The sequence below is a fragment of the Chiloscyllium punctatum genome, chromosome 23 (assembly GCF_047496795.1).
Source record: "Chiloscyllium punctatum isolate Juve2018m chromosome 23, sChiPun1.3, whole genome shotgun sequence".
In the NCBI taxonomy this organism is placed as follows: Eukaryota; Metazoa; Chordata; class Chondrichthyes; order Orectolobiformes; family Hemiscylliidae; genus Chiloscyllium; species Chiloscyllium punctatum.
This window is the reverse complement of record NC_092761.1, coordinates 86,102,589-86,126,043: the sequence shown is the minus strand read 5'-3', so window position 1 is coordinate 86,126,043 and position 23,455 is coordinate 86,102,589. Positions and strand designations below refer to the sequence as shown.

The 23,455-nt window shown below is 41.5% G+C and overlaps 1 protein-coding gene across 1 annotated transcript; it reads right to left on the bottom strand.

The window, feature by feature from the left end:
• Window positions 1–2,235: 2,235 nt before the first annotated feature.
• LOC140494004 (5-hydroxytryptamine receptor 3B-like) lies at window positions 2,236–23,172 on the bottom strand. Its single transcript, XM_072592934.1, has 10 exons — window positions 23,154–23,172; window positions 22,178–22,210; window positions 19,493–19,620; window positions 18,520–18,564; window positions 16,106–16,215; window positions 14,340–14,509; window positions 10,689–10,846; window positions 9,319–9,529; window positions 6,937–7,146; window positions 2,236–2,605 (listed from the first exon to the last, which is right to left on the bottom strand). The coding sequence occupies exons 1-10, from the start codon at window positions 23,170–23,172 to the stop codon at window positions 2,322–2,324; spliced, it is 1,368 nt and encodes a 455-aa protein (XP_072449035.1). The 3' UTR covers window positions 2,236–2,321.
• Window positions 23,173–23,455: the final 283 nt, after the last annotated feature.

The window sequence follows — 23,455 nt, the reverse complement described above, 5'->3', positions numbered from 1 at the left end:
TCTGCACTCTCCCCAATCACTGCACATTCTTCCTGAAGTGTGACCTCCGAGAAATGAACACAGCTAAGGTTGAGTGAGTATCTTATACAAGTTCAAACAAAATGTTTTTTGTTTACAAGATCTCAGACGTGCCGAATTGTTTATCTTCCTCAATCTTCCTCCAGCAAACCTCAATCTTTTAAAACTGAAACTTCACCCTCCCCAATCCCTAGTTCCTGATTTATTTTGTGTCTTCTCTGATACCTCTCACCCTCAGAGTTGGACTGCAGTAGTCCAAGAGAGCACCTCACTAATTTTTTCAGGGCAAGTAGGGATGGACAATAAATGCTAGCCTACCCAGTGATGCCTGTATCCCATAAACTAATGAAAACTGTTGTCATCGAATAGGATGTCAGCCCAATACTGATGTTTGTCAATGGACAAGTCAGATAAAAGATTGCATTTAATTTAGAACAAGTTTATTTTTTTCCCATATATTTAGTTAACACATGAGAGTTCCTTTACAAAGGCTAGAAGTGTACATGCAAACAGGGGTATTCATTTAATACAGGAACATGAGAACATGCCGGATGTGGAAACAACATTGAGGTCAATCTGGCCAGATGCAGTGAGCATAGAGGACTAATCCAGAGTCACTTTTCCTCCCACATCAACACTGAAGCTCTCTCCAATTGTCTTCCTACAATTTGATTTGATTTGATACATTGTCACATGTACTCAAGTACAAAAGTACAGGAGTTATTTGTTCAGAGGGATATGAACATTTGATACACATATGTTTTTCTTAGCATGAATTGACTCTAAATGAAATGATTACTTCCCAAACCTCTGCATATGATTCAGTTTTGATTTGGTTTCCACCTCACAGTAAAAAATGATGACTAGATATTTAAGGTATTTCATATTTGTTTTACCACATGCCTCACATAAATACCCAGACAGACTATTCTCTGACTGGAGAAATCCCAATTCATCAATTCAGATTTCCAGATCTGAAAACTGAAACACCAAAATCTCAATTGGAATTTGGAAAAAAAATATTTTGTGACTGGATTTCCCTTGAGGCTGAATGTCAAAAATTGGAAATTCCACAAATTAAGTATTTAAATACAACCACGTTGCAAAAGGTTACTTTACAGAATTGATTGGGAGCAAACCTTAGAATCTAATCTCCTGACTCTAGAAACACCCCCAGCACCATAACTCTTCCAAGCTCATATATCAATCTTTTTCTTTTAAGATGTCATCTAAAACTTATTTCTTTGACTGAAAGGTTTTGTAACTTGCCCTAATATTTCATAATATGCTTAATGATAACACTCCCCAGTGAAACACCTTAAGATATTTTTACTGTATCAAAGCTGCCACATAAATGCAAGCTGTTGTTGCATACTAATGGTGTAGGTTGTTAACTGAATCTCTATTATACTTAATTATATGCAGGTGGAAGCATTAACTGGGGTTTCACATGGGCATGTATAAAGTGACACTCATTAAAATGTCATGTAAGGAGATATACGCTAGAAAGTTTTACTTTGTGGATAAGTACAAGACTGAATAAAAGTTGGCTTGTGTTGTATTGTTTAATTGGCTGGGTTTCCAGATTATAACGTGGGTAGGTAGCCACATCTGTGTTTTACCTGCTGCAGGCACAATGCACCAGAGCAACAATGTGTTTCATTCTAGCACTTCCCCTTACACTGAGATGTGCTGCAGCTGCATGATTGGTTTGTGATGTTATTGGTTACATCATCTTTGACCACTCACATGGATACAGGTGACAGCTAGAATTTGAGACTGAAAAGAAAATCAAAGCAAAGCAAAGCAAATTGGTTTCAAGATAAATGTAAGCACTTTTAGCTGAATTGACTTTAAATTTTGGAATTACCTCCATGATTTTCCTCATATTTCTTGTGTCCATTAAAATGCTTGTTAAAAGTAGTGTCTCTGACCAGGATTTTAGTCACTTGTCTTTCAGTGAAATGCTTTGGGATGTTTCACGATATCAAAAGTGCTGGAGAAATTGACTTATTCGGTCTTATTGTTATACTGGCTGATCTCCAATGAGATGAAAAGAGAAACGTGCAAATGCCTAACCAACTTCTCAAATCATCTTGGGGTCCAATCACAAATGGACTATTTGGACTGAACACAACCTTCACTCAGCAGCAGATCCTTCCTCTTTCAAGTTAGCTTTCTCCCAAAATCCCAGGTAGTCCAAATTTTAGCAAACAGAACAAGAAACATCGGAAAGGGGCAAATGCAAAGAATGACTGTTTTGGTGGTTCAGCCTGCAGGCTCTGAGCTTTAATACTTCAGGTCTAAGGGTTACTCCATATCAGCCAGAGGGTACTCATTGTAATGGTGTAAACTCCAAGTATCACCAAATACACACGGAAAAGAAATGTATCAAATCTGTAACAAAATGCCAGCCAGTCATTCTTAGGATTGGTTGGGTCTTCTAGCTGATACAAGTAGAATTTGATTGAAGAAATCTCCTTTAGTATCTCTTTCACAGGGAGCTCTTTGATCTGCAAAGCTTGGGCCTCTTGGTTGAGAATTTTATCTTGATGTTGTCCAGGAGTTTCGGTATCACTGTCAGAAACTTGGTTAAAGAGGAAAGACAAGAACAGTTCAGCATGTTTTAGATTCTGTAGAAACAGAAGGGCACCACTCGCCCCCTTGAATATCATGCATGTGGAGGTGTTGGTGTTGGACTGGGGTGGACAAATTCAGAAGGTACATGACACCAGGTTATAGTCCAACAGGTTTATTTGAAATCACAAGCCTTCAGAGCACTGCCTCTTTGTGAAGTGAAGTGAAAGGAAGCACCTGTGCGCTGTGACTTCAAATGAATCATTTGGACTATAACCTGGTGTCATGTGACTTCTGACTTTGAATAGCTTCTGCTTGACATTGAGATCTTGCCTGTTGTGCCTATCTCCATCACTTTACCTGCATTGATTTCATAGCCTTCCAAACCCAGCCAATTAAACAATACAACACAAGCCAACTTTTATTCAGTCTTGTACTTATCCACAAAGTAAAACTTTTCTAAACACAAATGACATCCAGAGAAATCAGAGTTAACATTTGGGATGAGTGACCCTGCTTCAGAGTTCTAAGAAAGGGTCACTCAACCTGAAAGGTTATCTCTTATTTCTCTCCACATATGCTCCAAGACCTGCTGAGCTTTTCCAGCAATTTCTGCTTTTGTTTCTGGTTTTCAACATCCGCAGTTCTTTGAGTTTTTACAAATGTTATCAATCTTCATTTTGAAGTTTTCAATTAACTCTTGGCCATAACAGCTTCCTGGAGGAGAGATTTTCACCTCCTCCTTATCTGAAGAAGGGCTTCCTGACCTTACCACTTTGCTTTAGTTTTAATCTTTTGCCTCTTTGTTTGGGACCCCCAATCCATCACAAGAAATCTTTTCTCTTAGTTTATTCTAATAAATCTTTTCACCATTTAATTATGGGTATGTGCCTATTTAAAGGCATTGCTTTTATGACACTTTTATGATGCTTTTGACATCTTCTGAAATTTCATGAGCTAGTGAAGTAGACAAGTGAGAGATAGGCTTCAGGCTGTTGGGCCAAAGCTTCCTCAGCAATGTAAATTCCATTTACCAGTGCTTCAACCAGATCAGTACCAGTGCTGAATGTCAAGTATGGTTCTATTGGTAGCATTTCTTCTGTGAGCTAGAAGGTTATGAGTTCAAGTCCCATTTCCACTACAGAGAGCCTGATTTATAGAATGCCTGTTCTAATGAACATGATCTCACACAGATTTTAAAGGCTCAACATGTAAACATTTCCTGTACTTACAAATAGCTACTTTACATCATTCTGCATTCTCCAAGTGCACACAAATCGACCTGTGAATGGACTCTGGAATGGAACCCATTTCCAATCTGCGGACTGCCTGTACTTAGCACAAAATCTTGGTTACACTGTTTTGCAGTATAGAGGGCTTGCTGCACACTGTCAGAGGTGCTAGCCTTTAGTCTAAACATTAAGTGGATGTCCTGACTGTCCTTCCAGGTAGAAATTTTGAAGAGGTTTTCCCCATGTACTTTGATGAGGTGCAGGAAAACCTTCCCTAGAGTCCTGGTCACCATCAGTTCAGTTAACATTTGATAAAATAGCTCAACAGATCATTTGTCACAATTTGTTTGTGGGAGGTTGACATGTGCAGGGGTCACAGTTACATTTCCCTACATTACTTCAAAATTACTTTGTTGTCCTAAAGGCCGCTTGGAAATTATGAGGATGTGGAAGTGGCTATATAAATGCAAATGCTTTTTGAAAATGTCTGCTGTTTTGACACTCAAACTAGGTGGAAGTAAAATTCCAAACATTTATTCAACCAGTGGTTACTAATCTTCCAGGATTGTGCAGAGATTGTTTTCCAGGGCCCTGCTACAAGCAAGCCCCAGGATAATCGAATGACAGGGAGACTAAATCTCCTAAAGAAATCTCCTTGAGCAATTATTTATTCAATAACGATCAGGCTCTGAATTTTGGGTCGCCATTGTAGTCTTCTCATTTTGAAGAGTGGAGGAGAGCTCATCTTTTAACTATAAAGCTGTGCCTGTCCAACCTTTCTGCCAGCAGGTATGAAGATGACAATGGAAAGAGAGAAAATTTAATGACCTCTCAGTTTATTCAACCACTTGTGAATCCTTTCATTGCAACTCTAAGAGGGAAAGTGCGAAGATAAAGACACGAGATGTCCTTTGACTTGGCAAGATAGTCCCAAGAACCCAGCTCCACCCGGCTTTAGGAATGATTCAATCTCTTGCACAGCTTCCCCAAATACAATTCCCTGGAATGTCCTGGCCTTTGGATGTAAACAGCCACTGGGACTACCTTTTGAGAGTACACATGTCATGACAAATCTGATACCTGTTTTCATTCTCACAGCCTCTGGGAGGTAATGTTTTCAGAGATTTTCCAGAGTTGCTTCAAGATCTAGGAGAACATTGGTCTCTGGTAATTTAGCTCTCAAAATGAGCAGTAGTGGAAATCTGACAAGCAGTCTAAGCTCCTCCCCCACCCGAACCAACTCCCCCACTCCCATTTGCCTTCTCAGCTCTGCCACCATTATCCTACGGGGTTAAAGAGAGTTAAATATCAGGCAAGATTCCTGCTCCTAATTCCAATCCAAACAGCCCTGATAGTAATATCCATGAAAAGCAGGACAACTACTGCCAATTACTGCTCCATCTGTTTACTCTCAATTATCAGGCAAGTGACGGATATTGTTGCCAATAGCGCTATCAAGCAGCGCATGTTCAGTAACAACCTGCCCACTGATGTCCAGTATGCGTTCTGCTAGGACCACTAAGCTCCTGACTCATTACAGCCTTGGCTCAAAAATTGAATAAAAGAGCTGAATTCAAGAGGGAGGTGAGAGTGACAGTCCCATGACATCAAGGCCACATTTAACTGAGTGTGCGGTCAAGGAGCCCTAGCAAAATCAGAATCAATGGCTATCATGGACAAACTGTCTGGTGGTTAGAGTCATATTTAGCACATAGGAGGAGGATTGTGGTTGTTGGAGGTCAGTCATCACGGGTCCAGGAGTACTTCTGGGAAAATGATCTTCCTTCAGGCTAGTTAGACCGAAGGGTCTGTGTCCGTGCTGTACATCTGTATGATCATGACTATGACTATGACTCTATGAAGTCGGAATTGGGGATTTTCACTGATGACTGCACAATGTTCAGTGTCATTTGCAATTCCTCAGGTACTGAAGCTGTCCATGGCCAAATGCAACAAGACCTAGACAATATCCAGGTTTGGTCTGACAAGTGGCAAGTAACATTGGTGCCATACAAATGCTGGGTAATGACCATCTCCAATAAGAAAATCGAACCATCATCCCTTGATATTCAATGGCATTGCCATCGCTGAGTGCTATACTATCAACATTGTGGGGTTTACCATTGACCAGAAACTGAATTTAACAAGCCATATAAACACAGTGGCTCCAAGAGCAGGCCAGAGCTAGGAATTAGACGGCAAGTAACTCACCTCCTGAAGCCCCAAACCTATATACCATCTACAAGGCACAGATCTGGAGTGTGTTGGAAGACTTGACAGTACTCAGGAGGGACAAAGCTTCTCACTTGATTGATATGACATCCATAAACATTCAGTTCCACTGATCTTACTCAATGGCAGCAGATATTACTATCTATAAGATGCATTGCAGAAGTTCACCAAGATTCCTAGCCAGCACCTTCCAAATCAATGACCATTATAATCTAGAAAGACAAGGGCAGCAGATAGATGGGAATACCACCAGCCGCAAGTTCCCTTCCAAGTCATGCACCATCCTGACATTTGAAATATATTGTCGTTCCTTCAGTGTAATTGGGTTAAAACCCTAAAAGCATTGGTGGCCTACCTATAGCATATAGACTCATTACATTCTCAAGGGCAACTAGGGTGGGCATAGCCAGTGATGCTCATGTCCCTAGTTAGATCCAAACTTGGATTGAATTTGTGATGACTATAACAAAACAATAGCCAGTTGACCCACCCAAGGGTACAGAGAGGATGGTATGCATAGGGAATGAGCTGCCAGCGGAAGTGATTGAGATGGATATATTAACAACATTTGGAAGGTATTTGGATAAATATGTGGATGGAAAAGGTTTAGAAGGATATGGGTCAAGTGCAGGGAAATAGGGTTGGAGTGGATGAATATTGTAGTCAGCATGGACCAGTTTGGGCCGAAGGGCCTGTTTCCGTGCTGTATGACTCAATGAGTGATAGTAGTCACTTGTGGGCAGTAGTAAAGAATAGGTGTGCCACATAGCTCAGGAAGAAGACAAGAATAGGGACAAAAGTGGATAAGTTGGGAACCTGTGTGGAAACTAGGAGCAAAGTAAAAGACAAATAGCTGAAACAGTATAAGAGTTCTCACCACTGTCATCACAGATGCCCTCTTGGGTCTTAAGTGAAGTGCAGAAACTGTCTGTGGTGCTCCGATTTGAAGAAATCAGCTTCGAGACACAACACTTGGAGACAGCAGTCATGGGTTCAGCTTCCTCATTCATGCTCAGGAGCTTGGTAATTAGAATCGATTCAATCAAGCTGATCACAAGAAGGGCCATACAGACAGCAAAGAACACACCTGAGAATGGGAGAGCAAAGGCAGATGTTTGGGTTTAAACAAGTATAGGAATATACATGCTCATAATTTAGCATTTTTATTTCCTGTTACCTCGTGGATATGCAAATGTAGGTTTTAACTTTAAATTCATTTCAGTGACCCTCCTTCCTGACAGTCAGAAGGAGTTCAGGAGAGACTGCTGTCTGGCAAAGATGAGTCTAGGGAACCTAGGGAGAGATTATAAAGGGAGCAAGGTGGTGGTCAGGTAAGTATGTGTGGTTACAGCAGGGGAAGATACCACAGTGTCTCCAGGTATACTTGGACCACAAGGAGAAAGTGAGGACTGCAGACGCTGGAGATCAGAGGTGCTGGAAAAGCTAAGCCGGTCAAGTAGCATCTGAGGATCAGGAGAGTCAATGTTTCAATGTTTTAAGCATAAGCCCTTCATCATTCCTGATGAAGAGATTATGCTGGAAACGTCAACTCTCCTACTTCTCGAGTGCTGCCTGACTGACTTGTGCTTTTTGACTCTGCTTGGACCACAAGCAATGCTGTAAAGACACTCATATGAAGGATCTACAAAGTTTCTTCCACCTGTTTTTCCTGAGGCCTACGAGCCTGGGCTATCATCAGCTACCAATAAAAATCATGCAAAAATGGAGTTACACATCCTCCCTTCACCGACTGACCGACACCCTAGCAGTCTATGCAGTCCTCAGATTGTGAACGAGTTCTGTTCTGGAATCTGCTCGCAATTTGATTTGTACGCAAGACAGAATATTATGCAGAACAATGTAAAGCAGCTGTTTATAAGTACAGGAGATGTTTGTATGTCGGGTCTTCAATATTACTCCCCTGTATGGGATCATATTTGTAATTATGAGTCCTTACTTATTCATTCATGGGATGTGGCATCATTGGCTGGGTTAGCACTTATTGCTCGTCCCTAGTTGTCCTTGAGAATGTGGTGGTGAGCTGCAGTCCAAGTGCTATTGACTGATTGACCCACAATGCCCTGAGGGAGGAGATTCCAGGGTTTTGACCCAGTGACAGAGAAGGAACGGTGATATATATCTGAGTCAGAATGCTGAGTGGCTGGAGGGGATACCTGCAGGTGGTGGTGTTCCCATGTACCTGCTGCCTTTGTCCTGCACCCTGGAAGTGGTCATGTGTTTGGAAGGGCCTGTGCAAGGATTCTTGGTGAGTGAATCGTATAGGTTGTACACACTACTGCTACTGAGCGTCGGTGGTGGAAGTAGTGGATGCTTGTGGATCTATTACCAATCAAGCGAGCTGCTTTGTGCTAGATGGTGACAAGTTTCTTGAATGTTGTTGGAGCTGCCTCTATCCAGGCAAGTGGGGAGTATTTCATCTCTCTCTCTCCTGACTTGTGCTTATAGGTGTTGGACAGGCTTTGGGGAGTCAGGAGGTGAGTTACTCACCACAGTATTCCCAGGCTCTGATCTGCTCTTGTAGCCATTGTGTTTACATGGTGACTCCAGGATGAGCTTCTGGGCAATGGCGACCCTCAGGATGTTGATAAATCGAGGATTCAGTGATGTAACACCATTGAATATCAAGGGGCAGTGGTTAGATTGTCTTTTTTTGGAGATGGCCATTTCCTTGCATTTGTGTGACACAAATGTTACTTGCCACTTTTCAGCCCAAGCCTGGATATTATCCAGATCTTGTTGCATTTGAACTTGGGCTGCTTTGGTATCTGAGGAGGGTAGCTACAGGTGGGAAATAATAGATGGCTAGCCAGCGATACTCACATCCCACGAATGAATTAAAGAAATGGAAATTGGGGGAGCCCTGTACTATGGCGACCCTGTCTGCCAACTAGGGTTTTCCATTCTCACTGCATCTGAATATTTGGGTTGAATTTGAGGAGGAATCTGGGAGGTGAAACGCTAAGAGGTGACTTGCTTCCATTTCCCATTAAGTCTGCTAACTTAATGTATCTGAATGTGGATGTAGATTGCTCCTTTCTATCTGCCTTTTCATTTTAAAGAATGGCGTGGACAAAGTTAAAAATCACACAATACCAGTGCAACGGGTTTATTTGGAGGCACTAGCTTTCGGAGCGCTGTTTCTTCATCAGGTGGTTGTGTGATTTTTAACTTTGTCTGCCCCAGTCCAACACCGGCATCTCCAAATCATTAATGTGTGGAAAAGACAAGAGCATATTACCAATGAGTGGCGTAGTCATTGCAGTAGCAGGGAGGTCATCACTCAGGTTCATCCGGAACACCGTGTATCCAAGCAGGATGCTGGATTTGAACGTTATTCGCCCACTGCTGTTCGGAGGCAGGAAATAGCTGGTCACGTCTACTAACATCAGAAATATGCTGGGCAGCAGCAGGCTGACCACGTAAAGCAATGGCCTTCGTCTTATTATGACCTGCAATGCAAAGGGTGCTGAGTAGTTGTTATTTTTGCCACCCTCATTAAGAAAGGGAGGAGGGATGATTTGCAGAGGTAGCCCCAGGGCCTTGTGGAAATGACCTCCTGATCCCAACCTGTCATTGCAATATGGATGAGGGCCCATGCAGTGGAGCAAAGAATCAAATTTTCTTCAAAAGTACACAGCTATTTGCTGTTAATTCTGTCACAGAATGCTGGTAAGGCCAGCATTTTATAGCCAATCCCTAATTGCCTTGAACTCAGCAGTTTGCTAAGCCATTTGAAGGGCAGTTAAGAGCCAATCACATAACTGCAGCTGCAGTAGGCCAGGCCAGGCAAGGAAGGCAAATTTCCCTTCCCTAAAAGGGGCATGAGTGAACCAAATGGGTGTGTACAACAATTATTTAATAGTCACCATTACTGAGACTAGTCAATTCCAGATTTAATTAGTTGAATTTAAGGTCCCTGTGCTACCAGGCTGAGATGAGAACCCATGACCCAGGTTTGCTAGATTACTAGTCCAGTGGCAACACCATTAAGCCATCATCAACTCCACACTTATCCTCACCTGGGTTAATTATTTAACTGGTAAAATATTTGGAGACCTTTAGACGTTCTGAAAGAATACTCAAGCCAGGACTCCATGGAGACTTCAAGGGGATAAAGGAAAGGGTTCCCTGGGGAAGGTTTGGGAAAACATCCTCTCCACTCTAAAGCAGTCCCTAAGTAGGTAGGTGTGTGAGCATGTGTGTGTACATGCCTGCAGGTGTGTACATGCACATGTGCCCACACGCATATCTCTGTGTGCGTATGTACACATGTGTGCATGTCCCTGTGTGTGAGAGTACATATGCATGTGTATGCGTCTGTGCATATGGGTTGACTATTGCCCATGTCTCTCTTTCAGCCATCCACTGTCAGCTCAAAGATGAAAATGAAGTAAAATCCTGTTGGAATGGTATAAATTCTTGTTGTAGTGGCTCAGTTACACCATCTCATGGCCAAGGACTTCTATAGCTTCCCCGCTCTCCACCCCCCAACGCCCCAGCAACCCCGGTATTAATGGGAGATTTTGAAATTGTTCAAGGTGAATGCATTAAGTAGTGTCTCCAGTTTTTCTGCACACAGCGTGACCATGAACTCTCACATTCACTTACATTAAACTGAATTTGAGCATATTCCCTCCCTTCATTATACAACATCTCATATTTGGATGGAACAGAGAGGAGTTCCCATTCACCGTCATCTACAAACGCACTGGTGTTATTCTCAATCTCTTCATGGCTTCTCCAAAGCTTGAGATTGATGTCATTTACTGCAAAACAAAAGGAGAGAGAGGTGGCAGCTGAGTGAATATCCTATGAGGAAATATTGTCAGGGCTACAGGGAAAAAACAGGGAAGTGGCATCAGACGGATTACTCTTTTAGAGAGCCATCACAGGCATAATGGGCCGAATGACCTCCTTCTGTACCGTAAATGTTCCGTGAATCTATAACTGAACTGAGTTTGCACAGTGACGAGAATGACTGTTGCATAATCTAAGTGTTTTCTTGAGGGAGCAAAATAACCAGAGTCAAGACTTCCAATGAAAAGAAACCCCTGTGAAGACATTCCTGGACACGAAACCTTTAAAGAAATGGCTTAATGTCTCTTTCTGAGTCAGCAGAGTATCCTATGTTCACTGCTTCTGGTTGTTGAAAGGAGCAGAAATAAATCCGATTTCATTCTTAAGCAATAGGAAGCAGCTCTCTGTCGAAAGATGGTGCTGCAGGATGCAAAATAAAATACTCTATGCAACAAAATTTTTTTTAAAAATGGTTATTTAATGTGAAGTTGGTCTCTTCCTTATAGCATCCCTCTCTCTCTCTCTCTTTCTCACTTTCCAATCAGCCTCCCAATCTTTCTCTAATCTTCCCATCACTCCCAGGAAAAAAGGGATGCTGGTTCCCAGTGAATACCAGCACCCATTCCTGGTACATGGGTGGCTCTTTCTTCTGGTCCAGCTTTTGTCTTACTCCTGCTGGGACCCCAGCACCTGCCTGAACTTCCTCATTGGCGGTGTATTTGCTGCTGGTAACTCTCGGCATTTATCGCGAAAGTAAACTAACAGGGCACTGTTGCTGCAACTGCGCAAAGCATTAGTGAGACTGCATCTGGAATATTGTGGACAGTTCTGATTCCCTTACTTGAAGAGGGGTGTAGTTGCTTTGGAGGCAGGTCAGAGCAGGTTCACTAGATTGGTTCCAGAGATGGGAGATTTGTCTTATGAAGAGAGATGGAGTAGTTTAGCCCTACACTCTCTGGGGTTTGGAAGAATGATAGGAGATCTAATTGAGATACATAAGATGCTGAAGGGAATTAGCAATGTAGATGTAGAGATGATGTTTTGCCAAATGTACCAAGCGAGAATGAGAAGTCATAGTTTTTTTAATTTATTGATTCACTCATGGGATGTGGGTGTTGCTGGCATTTGAAGGTCTAAGACCCCTCAAGAGGGGCCTCTTGGTTTGAGATCGGTCAAAAGGATCGACAAATGCGGTCTATTCAAGTTAGCAAGGGTCATTAGTTTATTGAATTAAGGTACCTTGACGCAATTCTATCCAGCAACACAGAGATTGAAGTTTCTGTGTTCCTTGTGCAATTACATTTGAAAATTACATATTATTTATGTTTCTTTAGTAATAGTACAACCTTAATCACAAGAAAGACCAATCACATATAATAAGGTGACATGATTTGCAGCAAGTTAATCCAATGATGTTTCCTGGGAAAGGGTTATTAATTACAAAAAAGTCCAATCAACTGTAATATGGTGATATGATTGAAGACAGGCTCATCCAATGGTATTTTTTTTTAAGAAGGATATCTGATTTATGTAAATTGTCATGCCATGTATTAGCTCAAGGTTAGTTCAAATGGTCAATTAATGTGTCAGTATTCATCTTATGAAAATTCTATTGTCCTCTTAGTAGCATTTATTGCAAATCCCTAACTATCAAGTTAAATATCAGCACATAGCTGTGAGTCTGGAGTCAGATGTAGGCCAGACCAGGTAAAGATGGCAGTTTCCTTCCCTAAAGGACATTAGTGAACCAAATAATTGCTTTCGTGGTCATGTTAGACTCTCATGCCAGATTATTTTTATTGAATTCAAATTCCACCATCTATCATGGCAGGATTTGAACCTGGATCCACAGGACATTACCTGGGGTCTTTGGATTAACAGTCCAGTGCTAATACAACTAGGCCATTGCCTCTCCACAGGCAACTTAAAATTGAGATGAGAGCGAGTTACTTCTCTCAAAGAGTCGTGAATTGGTGGAACTCACTATCGCAGACTGTGATGGATAGTGACACACTGAGTAAATTTGAAGGAGGAGAGAGACATATTTTCAACTAATGAGTTGAATAGTTATAGAGAACAGGCCGGAGAGTGGAGGTGAAGTGGCGATGAAATCAGCCATGATTGTATTGAATGGCATAGCAGACTGGAAAGGCTGAGTGGCCTGTTTCTGTTCCCTGCACACAGAATGCTGTGATGTCACTGTCCCATGTGCAGATCCTCACTGAGGCCTGTCCTGTGCTGGTCAGCTGACCTCTTGGGGCCCTACCTGCCATTTTAGACATTATGAATAATCACTCCGTTCTATATGTAGTAGCAATGTTCTCTTGTTAAAATCTAGATGGGCTTTTCATCATTCATTTGACACGGAAAAGTTGTCCTTTCTCTCAATCATAAAGGTCTGACAGGAATAAGCTGTGGCATTTTTTAAAAAAAGTCTGTATTCCCCATAAGTGCTGATAGAAGTATATGAAATTATGATAGGGTGGATAGTCAGAGTCTCTTTCCCAGGTTGGAAATGTCAATTATTTGGGGGCACTGGTTTAAGGTGAGAGGGAGAAATTTTAATGGAGATGTGCGAGGCAGTTTTTTTTAAATGCGGAGGGTGATAGGTGCCTGGAATGTGTTGCCCGAGGAGGTGGTAGAAGCATATAAATGTCTACATGTTTAAGGCATATTTTGACAGAAACGTGAATATGTAGAGAATGGAGGAAGATGGACCGTGTACAGGTAAATGGGATTAGGTCAGAACAGCATCATGGTCAGCACAGGCATGGTGGGCCAAATGGCCTGCTCCAGTGCTGTACTATGTTCTATGCATTTTAAATCTGGTTATTGATCCACCTGCTAGTGAAAGCAGTTTCTCCCTGTCAACTCAATCTAAAACCCACATTACTTTCTAAAAAGATGTAGCAATTCCAAACTCAATTTAAAATCCCAATTGGACTTCGATAGAAAGCATTACAACAATGTGACATTGCTGATCCAACTATAGGCCGGTTTGAGGATCTACTATTTGCCTCTGCCCAATGGCAATTGATTAAAGGCTTCAAACAACTCTGCATTATCAACTTCCAATTTCACACAGTCTTAATGTCTTATTTACTTTTGACCAAAAGGTACATGCTGTTGTTGCTCGGTAAAATAACAAGTCCTTCAGAAATGGAGGGTTGGGAAAGGTACTGATTAACCACATGCATTTCCTTGAGAGTATGAGGGAACAAGGCTTGAAGCACAGCTGTGAGAGATTATATGATAAAAGAATGCTGAAACTCTGGAATTTCCTTCCAAAATCTCTCCATCTCAGTCCCCATTTTTAAGTTGCTCCATAAAAATTATCTTTGATTGAGTTTCTGGTCAGTTCAGCGTTAAATCTTGCCTGATAATGCTCCTGTCATGTTTAGCTATGTTAAAGAGACAATATAAATGCAAGTTGCTGTTGATTACTTTTTCCTCTCTGCTCACCTGTATGCAGCCAGCTGCAGAATGTGAAGGTGCAGTTCTGTTTGTCAAATGGGAAGGCATATATCTCCAGTCTGCAGGCAGAGACGACTTGTATTGGCTTGTAGTTCTTAATATGCCCCGAGGAATTCACATACACGTAGGGCATGTAAGGTGATCTTCCCACATCAATACTGTGTGAGGAAAAGAACAGGATTGGGTCAATGCATATCCGGCTTACTAACGAATGCCTACAGAAAATCAGGGTATGAGAAACAGTTACAAATAGAGAAACAACGCATGAAGGTGAAGCAAATCAAGAGGCCGTAAGAACAACTGTTGAGAATGAATTTAAAAAAAAATAATTTAGGGGATGTGGTTGACACTGGCCAGGTCAGCAGAGTCACCTCATTGCTATGGCCTGGAGTTATGTGTAGACCAGACTGGATGAGGATGATGGTTACTTTCCATAAACGATGTTAGTGAACCAAATGGGTTTTATGGTCAGCTTTAGATTCTTCATTCCAGATCTTAATTGAATTTGAATTTCACCATTTGCCACAGCAAGATTCCGCAACATTATCTGGGTCTCTGGATTAATAATCTAGCAATAACATTACTCGGTCATCCCCTTGAATTGTGATGGATCAAACTTTGCCCTAATGAAGTTTATAATCTGTCACTCAAAATGTAAGTGGCAGGCACAATAAACGTAGAGACAGTAAGCAAGGATCCTAGTGTATTGATGATTGACAATGAGGAAAATTATATTTTTGGCTCAGTGGTTGGAGCTCTTAATGATGAGTCAGAGGTTGAGGGTTCAAGTCCCCTTCCCGGAACCTGAGTAAAATATTGAAGTTGACTTCAATGTTTTACTGAGGGAATGGTGCTCCCTTAAGTAGAGGGGAAAGATCCAACAGTACTTCTTGAAATAGTCACATGCGTTCTCCCTGGTGTCCTGGTCAATATTTACCATGCGACCGGCATCAGAAGGATAGTTTGTCTGGTCATTATCATGGTACCATTTGTGGGACCTTGCTACTTGTCATTCAGATGCTGAGGGAGGTCTTGTGGCATCATGGTAGTTCTCTGCCTCGTTGACAGATACACTGTGGGTTCCAACCCCACTCCAGGATGTGACCGCTGCGGAAGGTGTTTCATAACATGGCAAAACAGATTGACCATGAGCTTATAAATCCTTCTGTTTCCTGGCAACTCAGAACTGTACAGGTGCAGCAGCCTCCCTGTGGTAAAAAAGATTCATGGAGTCCTGAAGGTCTACAGCATCAAAAAAAACCCCTTTAAGCACATTGAATCTGTGCTGGTCAAAAACAGTCCCTAACTAATTCTAATCCCATTTTTCAGGACTTGTATGCCTTGGTACTTTGACAGCATGTCTAAATACATGTTATCTGTGGGGAGGGTTTCTGCCTCCACCACCCTTACAGCCAGTGAGTTCCAGATTCCCACTATGCTCTGGTTGAAAAACCTTTTCCTCCCATCTCCTCTAAACCCTCATGCATGCTCCTGCCCCGGGCCATACTTTGTGGAAAGGGTCTGCCTCTCTTCATGGAGCTGCTGATGTCAGATCCTGCCTGAGGTTCCTACTTTACAACACTGACCGTGCATTAAAGCTGACCACCAAGTGCATTGGGATGTCATGAAAGGTGCTATGTAATTACACATCTTCCTTTTTGATTAACTTGTTTAAAAGAAAAAAAAGCGCTATTCAATAGTAAATAATTAGGGATGAACTTCTTATCTGTTGTGCATTATAAACTGTTACTCACAATTCTTGGATTAATACATCAGGGATCCAAATAGATTCAATGGGCAGCGAGATTTCATTGATGCCATCAAAACTTGTAGGATTCCATTTGAGGAACTCATCCATCCATATCTGTTGCAAAAATCAAGGAACCCTTGAGAGGAAGCTATGAAATCTTTCTTTCCAATAAACTAATGAAGAGCAGAAACTGCAGGGCATTGTGTTGGAGATTACAATGGCCCAATGTATTAGTCTAGATTTCAAATGTTTCCAATGCAATTCCTGGCTCATGTTCTCTATTATTTCATCTTTCAGGGCATAGGGTGACAATTGACCTTGAGTTCATGATCTTGATCACCATACACTGAAAATTCTGTATGCACTTTGGCTCAGAGACTTCAGCACATGTAGATTGTCACTAAGGTTCAGTACTAAAGGAACACTGCACCATTCATAGATTCAGGCAGTACAGAAAAGGCCCTTCGGCCCATTGAGTCTTCACTGACGTCTACCACAAAAAGTGTGTTAATCCCAATTTCCTGTACTTGTCCCATATTCTTGAATGCTATGATATCTGAAGTGCTCATCCAAATTTTTTTTATTAAAGTTTGTACGGTTTTCGACCACCACTACCTTCCCAGGCAATGCATTCCAGATGCCCATCTCAAAGGCTTTTCCCCAAATCTCCCAAGTCCCTTATCCTAAACTATGCCCTCTTGTGATTAACCCCTCCACCAAGGGGAACAGCTACTCACTTCTCATCCTGACCATACCCCTCATAATATTATACTCCTTAATCATGCCCCCCCCCCTTCAGTCCTCTTTGCTCTAGGGAAAACAATACAAACTATCTAGTCTCGCCTTCTTGCTCAATTTCTCCATCTCAGGCAACATTCTGGTGAACTTCCTCTCTACCCCTTCTGATGCTTTCACATCCTTGCTGTCATGAGGTGACCAGAACTGCACACAGTACTCCAGCTGTGGCCAAACCAATGCTCTGTACAACTCCAACATTACCTCTTTGCTCTTATATTCTATGCCACAACTGTTAAAGGTAAGTGTCCCATATGCTTTCTTAACTATTCTATTCATGTGCTCTGCCAACTTCAGGAATCTGTGAATAATTACCTCAAGACCCCTCTGTTCCTCTGAGTTACCCAGCATCCTGCCATTCGTTAAATACTCCCTTATCTTGTTTCTTCTTCCACAGTGCATCACTTCACACTTATCAGGTTTAAATATCATCTGCTACTAACCTACAGCCATCTTCTTCACTATTAACCATTCTACCAATCTTGGTGTCATCTGCAAATCTACTTAACATCCACCCCACATTTTCATCGATATCATATTTGTGAAAAAAAAGAATAAGGGTCCCAGGACTTATCCTTGTGGTACACTACTGAACATTGGCTTCCAATGACTCAAACAGCCTTCTACCACTAACCTTTTGTCCTATTATTAAGCCAGTTTCTGATCAATCTCGCCAAGTTTCCCTCAATTCCATGTGCTCTAACTTTCAGATCCAAGCACATTTTTTCAAAGAAGTTGAGCTATTTCCTTTCCCCTGACTAATGTTTATCATTGTAGCAATGTCACAAAAACAGATTATCTGATCATTATCACATTCTTATTTGTCAGAGCTATCTCTATGCAAATCAGCAGCCATGTTTCCTACTTAATATTAATAACTGCACCTCAATTTGGACCGTAAGATACTTTGAGACATCCCGAGACTCTGAAAGACTTTGTACAACTCAAATCTATCCCACTATCATTTAGTAATGTTATATTTGACAGAGAGGTGGAGAAGTGGTTAGGAAAAAGAGATATAAATGAGAAATCATGAAGATGCCGAGTGTCCACAATACTATGGTTTTGAGGGCCTAATATTATTGACCAGACTGTAGACTTGAGGCTTATTTGTGTGCAATGCACACATTTCGTTCCTGATATCAATGATCCAGTTTATGACTGTTTATTAAAGATGTAACCTAAATGAAAATTAGGCAGAAACACATAATTGCAACATAGGATAGCTGAACAGTGCTACTGACACCCACTGTTCATTAGCAATGGATTCCAGTGCACAAGGAGAGAGGAGTGGGTACTCAGTTTTATAATTAGCATCTGTCCGCTGAGAAGCCCTCTCCTTTGAACAGTCATCCCTAAGAATTTGCTTGTCAGCTCACATCCATTTCCTTACAGGGCCTTTTGTTTCTTAAAGATGAAATCGGAAATATCGGGAGCTTTACTGAGAGAAAGTAATCCTATCATTAATGCTGGCATTTGTCATTCTCAGCCCTCTGCTACTCCAGGAATATGCAGCTTCAAGCATGAGGAGCACTGCAAGAACATTTAGCTTATTACATTATGTATTTTATGGGTCTGATAGAGATCTATCGATTCATATTGAATGCCTGATGCTGTACATACCTGCTGGTACCAAATATTTGTCCTCAGCTTTTGGTTCTGGCCATCCTATTTGAAATAGCAAATAAACAGGTTTTTGTTAAGAGCAAAGAAATTTATTCAGATCAATATTTCTGCATATGTTTAATGAGATTCTGTTAGAAAATCAATCAATGTTTTTTAACCTTACCAGTCAAAATCCAATAACAGTCCAATAAAAATGTGCAGTTAGGTTAATTGGCCATGCCAAATTGCCCGTAGTGTTAGGTGTAGGGGAATGGGTCTGGGTGGGTTGCTCTTTGGAGGGTCAGTGTGGACTTGTTGGGCTGAAGGGCCTGTTTCCACACTGTAAGTAATCTAATCTAATCTAACCTGGCATTGACAGAGTTTGATCTGATTGGATTATAGTCGTGTCTTCATCATGGACTCTTTAATGCCAGCCAAGGTTCAATGGGTCTTGCCTTTGTGCCAGAAGATTCTGGATTCAAGCCTATTTCCAGAGACCTGTGCACATAGGCCATTAACCTGAGAGCTCTATCTGCCACTTCAAAATATCCCCATGAGACTATTTCAAAGAAGGTGTTCTTCCTGGTGTCCAGGCCAGGACAGTCATCTTGGTCAACATTACAAAAACAAATCATCTGGTAATTATCACGTGGCTGCTCATGAAGATCAAATTAGCTGCCTTGTGTCCTTTGTTACACCCATTAAATACACTTCTACACTATTTTATTGGCTGTAAAACATTTTGGGACATTTCAAGGTTTTGATATGAGGACTTCAAGAAAATGGAGATGTTCTTTGTAAGCAAAATAACTACACTTTACCTCACATTTAGTTTATATAAGAATGCATCTCACCCGAAGATGTTGCCTGGTATGGTGACGAAACGTCTGAAAATGAACCTACCAGCTCAGTGAGCAAACCTTAACCTGAGCTACAAATCTTAACAAAACTCACATCTTGAGTATAGTTATTTTTAAAGATGCACACTTACCACTTCCAGCACAGCATGAAGGACGAAGTCAATGTATATGGTTGTGGGTTGTGTCCAGTTTTTGACTGGTCGGACTCCCTTGTTATAGTTTGTCAGTAGTTTCTCCATCAGCTGTAGTAATGTTGAGTTTTGAAGGGATGCAGTGTAAGCAAACCCTCCTGAAAATATGCAACATGATAAAGTGATTGGCAAAAGAATGACAGGACAAATGAGGAAAATATATTTTATGCAGAGAGGTATTAGGATCCTGAATACACAAAGTGAAAAGTGTAGAGGCAGCAGGCTCAATACTAAGGTTCAAAGGAGAATAAGTTAACATTTGAAAAGCTAAAAATATTTTTGGCTTTTGGGAAGAAAGGAGGTAGGGGGACTAATTATTTAACTCTTTCAAAGAGCTGACAGCAGCATGATATGCTGAATTTATATTTCACAATTTGTGATGACCCTGATTTAGAAGCAGTAAAATAATGAACATTTGTAGCTGTTTTGAAGTGCCTGCCTTTTAAGACAATGTATCAATTGTCCACTGATCAATTGTGATTTTCTTGGATATTAAGAAATACTGGACCATATGATTTGGTGATCATTGGCCTGGAAGCGATGCCAATATAAAAGGAGGTGGTGTTGAGCAGGGACAAAGGAGTGCAGCAGACAGACTTTTCAGAGACAGCAGGAGGAGAGTTGAAGAGTGGAGCTACAGCTATTAACACGATGAGAAAGCAGAGACAGAAGGTGCAACACAGAGAGTCTTTGTGTGGATCAGACACAAATCACTCCCAGAAAGCACATGGCTTTACTTGGAGGCTATGGACCAGCCGGTTAAAATGGTCTTAAACCTGGAAAACTGTGTGATTAGGTCAGAGGTAAAGAGTTGCCTGTTTGCCTAGAAATGGCTAAACCATGAACCAGAGTGTTATGAACCAGAGACTTGAAAAGGAATGTTGGAAAGCTATACCATCATGATAATTGTGACCTTAAGGACAGACTGTGCCCTGCTGATGATATTCAGACCTGTGAAATATGAAGCTTAAAGATATTGAGTATTGCTGAAAAAAAGACCCATTTTGTCAAAGGTTTTTGTCTTACACTTATTCGAGTATTTGCAAGAATACAGATGTAAACAGCAAGAGCATTTTTTTTTCCTTTTCTTCTTTTTTCTTTTTTTCTTTCCCCCACACTACCGCCTAATTGTGGTAGTGCTTATATTTTCCCCAGCACCCATGGTGTGTGTGTGTGCAGGTGTGAGACACAGTGAAAGACACAAGGTGCATGAATCTTTATTCAAATTTCCACCACCAGGAAGATAGGAAAACACCCGAGTGGGCAAGAGCATTTTATACTGTGTGGAAGAGAATGCTGAGTGGGTGGCAAGTGGACAATGACTGACAGAGTCATTGTCATGGTGAATTGACCAGTTAGGTAATGAATGACAATTAGCTGCCAATTTTGTTTAAATTTAAACCATGCAGGTTGACTCTAATCAAGGCATTGCCCTGTGAAATACCCAAGTTCTGCAGGACTAAACGGTTACAGTTGGACAGGATCCCCGACCTACCCTGTAAGAACGAAAAACATCACATTATAGAATGTGATCCATGCATGAAGGGGAGTGCTTGCAATTGTAAAAGTTCTCTCTTTGTTGGACCAACTATTTAAAATGAAATCTACCTTTGAATCATTTTTCTGTTAATCATCATATATAACCATGAATTCAAATTCATACTAAACTAAAAGTTAAGTGAAATCTTGATAATATCTTCACTGTGACTAAACTGGTAAAATTGGCTATTTAGGCTTAGAGTCTCCCTGTAGTGATTGTAACAGATCTATGATCCCAAATGACATGAGAAAATATTGAATTATGGCATAAATAATTTGTGGAATTTGATTAACTTTTACAATTAGGATATGGACTCAGAATTTCTTCTGCAGCATTACCAACAGCTTAACTTGAATAGAGCTGAATACTGACAAAATATGATACCACACCTTACCTTACATATAGTTTACCTAAGAATGCATCTTGAGCGCAGTTACCTTTAAAGGTGAACACTTTACTAAACGCCTACACAGTAGTGCCCCTCCTGCATGATCTGATGTACCTTTAAAATTCCTTCTGTTTCAACCACAAATACTGCCCCAACAGAGTGACATAACCACTGCATACATTGACTGAGTTGCTCCTGTCCCAATAACCAACAGATAATGATCAATAGAGTACTCCCTTTCCTAACCATTAATTGATACTTATGAATGGAGCACTAGTCATAGGGATGGAAAGGAATTTCTTTCAGTTCCAAATACCAATAAATCTTTATGATCCAATTAAAGACCAAAGTTTGGGAGAAGATTTGTAGCTCGGGTGCTCGTTGTTGTGGTTCTGTTCGCCGAGCTGGGAATTTGTCTTGCAAACGTTTTGTCCCCTGTCTAGGTGACATCCTCAGTGCTTGGGAGCCTCCTGTGAAGTGCTTCTGTGCTGTTTCCTCCGGCATTTATTGTGGCCTGTCTCTGCCGCTTCCGGTTGTCAGTTCGAGCTGTCCGCTGTAGTGGCCGGTATATTGGGTCCAGGTCGATGTGTTTGTTGATAGAGTCTGTGGATGAGTGCCATGCCTCTAGGAATTCCCTGGCTGTTCTCTGTTTGGCTTGCCCTATAATGGTAGTGTTGTCCCAGTCGAATTCATGTTGCTTGTTGTCTGTGTGTGTGGCTACTAAGGATAGCTGGTCGTGTCGTTTCATGGCTAGTTACTAGCCACGAAAGCGCTTCACAGGAGGCTCCCAAGCACTGAGGATGTCACCTAGACAGGGGACGAAACATTTGCAAGACAAATTCCCAGCTTGGCGAACAGAACCACACCAATTAAAGACCATTGGAATAAAAGCTGTGACCAAAAACTGTACTGGATTAATACTGATCTTACAAGTGAAGGTCAGAGGCTAGGAGTTGTGCAACACATCTCCTGACTCCCCAGAACCTGTCCACCATCTACAAGTAACAAGTCAGAAGTGTGATGGAATACCACACACACACACACACACACACACACACACACACACACACCTTGCCTGGATCTGTGTAACTCCAATTACACTTAAGAAGCTTGATACCATCCAAGGAGCCAACTGGATTGCATGGTGGCTCAGTGGTTAGCCTGCTGCCTCACAGCGCCAGGGATCCTGGCTTGATTCCATCCTTGGGCAACTGTCTGTGTGGGTTTGCACATTCTCCCTGTGCCTGTGTGAGTTTCCCCTGGGCGCTCAGATTTCCTCCCACAGTCCAAAGATGTGCAGATTAGGTAGATTAGTCATGCGAAATTGCCCCATTATGTCAGGGATATGTTGGTTAGATAAATTAACCATGGGAAATACAAGGTAATGGAACATGGGCCTGCATGGGATGCTCTTTGGAGGGTCAGTTTGGACTCGATGGGCTGAAAGGTCTGATTCCATACTGTAGGGATTCTATAATTCTAAACTTTCATTCGTTCCACTACCATTGCTCAGAATCAGCAGTGTGTACAAACTACAAGATACACTGCAGAAATTCACCAAGACTCCTTCAACAACATCTTCTAAATCCCAACGTTTCAATTTCAAAGGACAAAGGTGGCAAGTGGTAGGAAAACAATCACTTGTTCCCTTCCAAGCCACTCATTATCCTGACTTGGGAAATATATCACCATTCCTTCACTGCTGCTGGATCAAAATCCTGGAATTCTGTCTTTAATGGCATTGTGGGTCTACTTATGACACATGGACTGGATAAACTCAAGAAAGCACCTTCTCAAGAGCATCTAGGCATGGATCAGCAACTAATGGTGGTCAAGTCAGCATTGCCATGTCCCATGAATTATTAAAATATCCGGGGGATGGACAAGAGGCAGAAAATCTTTGAGGAATGATTGTTTTTTCAGATTGGAGGAGGGTATTCAATGGTTTTCCTCAGGACTGGTTCTAGGTATACTG

Excerpts from the sequence above, each read along its gene's own strand:
- LOC140494004 (XM_072592934.1), bottom strand. Across the intron at positions 19,621-22,177 it reads CCACACACACAGACAACAAG|ACTCAACATTACTACAGCTG; the intron begins CAACATGAATTC and ends CATCCCTTCAAA. Across the intron at positions 18,565-19,492 it reads TTCATGCTGTGCTGGAAGTG|GATGGCCAGAACCAAAAGCT; the intron begins GTAAGTGTGCAT and ends TATTTCAAATAG.